Here is a 4785-nt window from a genome sequence, read left to right as displayed (position 1 = left end):
GTTTGAACAGGTAGCAATGCAAACAATACGCCGCATCCTTTTCTATACTGTATTCCAACCAATGAAATTCGGCGAACCATTCTTTCCGAAAACATCTATTATCATTCCCCATCGGTCTTCTTGGAAAATCATGTTCATATGGTTGACAAGGACCCTTCTCCAAGTATGACATCCTAACAACATCTCTAATATTAGGATCATATGATTCGATAGGGGGGTGTATCCCTGGATCAGATACAAGGTCATCCACATTAAATTGAGCCTGAGACTTCTTTGTGTTATTCAATAACTCTTGTGCTCGACTAGAATCAGTGGCGGGACTAGATCCACAACTAGAAGAAGAAGAATTGGGTATGGACTTTCGTTTTGGTTGAAAAAATCGTTCCATAATCTGCAAAATGTCATCTTAAACGTAAATTCCCAAATTAATAATCATTCCTAATATCATATTCCCTCATCAAATCATAAATTACTCATTATAAATCACAATTCGCAAATACAATTTCGTAAACATAAATTACCTAATTTATGAGAAGGGAAACTAAAAGACATGGTTTGATCCAATATTCTCAAATAAGAATCAGTACCTCTGGACTCTTTTTATTTTTCAATAAAATGTAAATTTGAGACATGCTTGGAGAAAAGATAGGAATAGCTACAATCATATTGACGTGAATTACAAATTAACACACATTAACTGTTAGCTAAATTAATCAATAAAATACCAATAATATTGGAAAGAATTAAACATTGCAAAAGAAATCTGAAAATTAAGAACTTAATCACTGCACATCATTATCAGGTGGAGCAAGAGGCAGAATATAGTATAAAATTGGAATGCAAATGCAAATGATGATTACAAAAGAACCCCCGATTTTTATATAGAAGTGATTTACCAAAACATAGCTGACTCTAGATAAGTACGGGACATTCTTTGTTGATTTGGCTGGCTGACCAAAAGGTAGTGTGAGTTGTTACACAAATTTATATACCTATCATTATCTCTTAATCCTTTTTCTTGGCAATTGACATATTCATCTTCTTTTTCAATATTTTCCAGCTTCATTTACATTAATTAATTTAATTAAGGGAACACGAAGTATGCTATTTTGTCAAACATCCATAGTACAACATGGATAATATTCATTCGTACTCTTCATTATTTTCTAGAACCGGAAGTGAATGTAGGTAATTATATTCTAAAATACACCAAAACTAACTTTGAATCAAAATGATAAAATATGGGTGAAGAACTTCCAATATGCCACCAGTGACCAGTCAACTACCAAGCATAATGACAGACATAGTATTGATATTTAGAATTCAATAATACACTGAAATTGGTGTAACGTGCATCCTCTTTTTACCATTAGGTAATCTAAGATTCTAAATTATCTAATAGTAAAATGTTTAAACACGAGTTTCATTGTTTTTCTTCTTTAAGTTGAGCATTTCTTTTATGTAAAAAATTAAACTCATAAGTCCTGTCCCCACTATTTAAAAGCTAAAACCTCTGTTCTATGAAAATAAAATCCTGTCTATTAGCTTAGCTGTGTGAAAGATATAACAAATTATAATGTAATTCAAACAAACTTATTTTTAAGTCCAAACAAAATATGTTAGCATTTTTACGCACTCTTCAAATTCCCATTCTTGAAAATTGAAATTTGTTAGCATTTTTACGCACATCAACACCAAAACCCAAAAAAAAACAAATAATAATAATAAAGATTGAAAGAAGGAGTAACCACTCACCGGACATTGACCGGTCCGAAAGTCTGATACCTGAAGTTCGTGGTGTGAATTTGGAGCAAGAAGAAATGAGGATTGAGGAAAAGGGTTTGGTAATTTGGGGGAAATTCAGAATTTCTTGCTGCTGCCTCTCGTGACTACTGACTCGTCTTCTGCTGGCCCTGGGAATGAAAAATGAAAGTTAAAACCAAATAAAATGGGTTATGGACTAACGGGTTGGCTAATACTCTCCTGGGCCTCATAAATTAACTAAAAATCGGCCCAGAATTTAATATACTTAAGCCCAACGGCCAAACCCAACCAAAAAATTTAAAACCCGGCTGAGCGGCTCCGTCTTCATCTTCCTTCTTCAGAGAATCAAAGTTCTTCTGTTCTTCAATCTTCTCCAATGGCGCAAGTCTGCAACTCCTTAGACCTTACTTACCCGGCGGATTTGCAGATTCCGGCGAAGCCAGCACGCGCGGCCGCGCTCCCTCGCCGGGTGCTGGCTCCGCGCCTGTTCCAACATGCTTAAAACATATTTTTTATGTATAAAATAATATTAACCATAAATTTCTCAAACATACTTCGTATTGTACAATAGTTGACATGCGAATGGAACTTTTTGCATTGACGTATATACATATCTAAGATTTTTCTTTCTTTCTATTTTTTTTTTTTTGGGGGCAATACTTCCACCATAAAAATATGTGGTATGCAATCTTCCGTGTTTAACTTTGTCCTACCTTTCAAAGATCAACGTCAAGTTTTAATAGGTGGTTGACATTTTGTGGGTTCGTTGCACGTACATATTTTTGGTACCGCGAGAAAATAGATATCGTTTTGATATGAAACAACATAATTTCAAAATTAAACGCTACCAGAAATCTCAACAATTGAGTAATGAAAATTCGATGCAATAGACAAATTTTTGTTCATTATGTGATTGTTAATGCATATTCAATATAAACGAAACAAAGTCTACATATTCCATGATTCTGTCACATCAATTTGTTTAGAAATCTTGCAAGTAGGATTGTTTACTTTTCAGGACAACAATGTTTTCAATTAATAAATTATGATGAAAAAATAAGTTTGATGTACTTATCTAAGGATTAATCTCCTCATACTGGGAGATAATAGTATAATACATTGAGATTGATATGAAGACAAGTGACAGAGAAGAATTGCTTAGGACAAAATTGTTTTTGTTCCGGATCCAATGAATTAATGTCATCTGTCTCTCTGTATATGTAGCACGCTTCCTTATCTCATGTTTCATGGACCCACTATGCACAGCTACAACATCATAATATTATATTTTCATCGTTCATTTTATATGCTAAAATTTTACAAGAGGAAAAAATAAAAAATTTATTCGCAGTTGAAGTAAGTGGATAAAAATCACAAAAATAAAATAAAATGAAATAAAAAAATAATGTTTAGACTAAAAAATCATCAAAATTTCATAATGCCACCTTTTCCATATGAATCTCAGTAATGAAACCGGTCGTCTCTTTTGTTCGACATTTTCACCCCTTTTCTAGTATATAAAGTCCGTATGTTAGTAGAAACCTTCACCTGTTTATTTTACCCTCTCAACTCCCAAACACCCACCCCCCCCCTTCCGTTCCCAATTCCTCCACTTCCACGACCACCTTCTTTTCCAGCTCAAGAGGCGAAAAACGAGAATGATACATAAACATTCTGCATGAAATTTTCAATATGGATCAGTAGCAGAATTAAGCACAAATCATGACCAATATACCAACCTCTCTTTCAGAAGTTTGTCTCACTATTTTTCGCTTAGCCATGTCCATAGCTGACCCTTGGCCATTTTCCTAAAACTTCAACATTAAAAGTTCCTGTTCAAAGGCGCAGGTTTTATTAACTCCATTTTCTTTTAAAAAAACATGCGTAAGATCCGAGGTTTCTCGCTCAAACACCGGGTCACCACACTTTTTCGGCGGATTTTCCGGCGGCGGTGCAGGACATCTGGTTACTGTCTTCTGGACCCGCCTGAAACCTGTCGTACTAAACGCATTTCAACGCTTATAAACTGGACCCGCAACCTCGAGACAAAAATCAAGGCTATACTTTCCAATAATCGTGGTCTGGGTTCTACCCGGGGATACCTTCGGGTTGGGCAAGAACCGATTCAAGGAAAGCCCGTGCCCGTTCCAAAAGGGCATATGGCCGTGTATGTGGGTCAGAACGATGGAGACTTTCAGAGGATTTTGGTGCCCGTGGTGTATTTTAACCACCCTTTGTTTGGAGAATTATTGAGGGAGGCTGAAGAAGAATACGGGTTTAATCAGCCGGGTGGGATTACCATACCATGTCGGGTCTCGGAGTTTGAGCGTGTTCAGACCAGGATTAAGGCGGCTCAACGGCAACCGATAACATCCATCAGATCCTCCCGGCGTTTGATGGGCTAATGGATTCTTATTCCAATGCCTATTATGAACTGATGATGACGATATCGTTTCAGAATTTTCTTTTTTATTTAAAATTTGTTTCTCGATTTTCTATTTTTTGGTACTGTTCAATGTTTATGGGGAAATATAAATATTTGAAATTTCAAATATTATTTTTGTTACGAAAAAAGACTATAGACAATTTAAAAATATTAACAAGAATACAAGTTATACATGGAAACTCAATGTGAAAAAACTCACGAATAGAGAAGGAGAAAATTCACTATGTTAAAAATAAGTACAAGAGATGCGACTACTTTGAATGATATGATATAATGAAATCGTAATATACATCGCATATGTAACAAATAGGTTCATACCGCAGGGCTCCGTCCCACACCCCCCATAGGGATCGGTAGTGGGCTATGGAATCAGGCGATCCCTTCCACCACACATACCCCCCCCCCCTCGCTCCCTCCCTTTTTCCATAATTTTAATTTCATCACATATATTGCACAACGAGCTTTTCTTATCGGACTAAACAAAGTTTATGTCATCGTACTCTAATAGTTTTCTTGTGTTGACAAAAACGCCAAAAATTTATCACCATTGGTGGCCTTATCAAAAATAATTCTAA

General features: G+C 35.6%; 1 protein-coding gene across 1 annotated transcript; it reads left to right on the top strand.

Annotated features, from left to right (window-relative positions):
• The first annotated feature begins 3313 nt into the window (after positions 1-3313).
• On the top strand, positions 3314-4315 carry LOC111384477 (auxin-responsive protein SAUR36-like). The gene has a single exon (XM_023008753.1). It carries the CDS (start codon positions 3645-3647, stop codon positions 4167-4169), a length of 525 nt encoding a protein of 174 aa, XP_022864521.1. The 5' UTR covers positions 3314-3644; the 3' UTR covers positions 4170-4315.
• The last annotated feature ends 470 nt before the right edge of the window (positions 4316-4785 follow it).

The sequence above is a fragment of the Olea europaea genome, unplaced genomic scaffold (assembly GCF_002742605.1).
Source record: "Olea europaea var. sylvestris unplaced genomic scaffold, O_europaea_v1 scaffold2925, whole genome shotgun sequence".
NCBI lineage: Eukaryota > Viridiplantae > Streptophyta > Magnoliopsida > Lamiales > Oleaceae > Olea > Olea europaea.
The sequence above is the reverse complement of the archived record's forward strand: the minus strand, read 5'-3'. Positions and strand labels throughout refer to the sequence as shown.

What these genes read in the sequence shown, in the direction of transcription:
- LOC111384477 (XM_023008753.1), top strand. Translation starts at nt 3,645, where the DNA reads ATGCGTAAGATCCGAGGTTTCTCGCTCAAACACCGGGTCACCACACTT.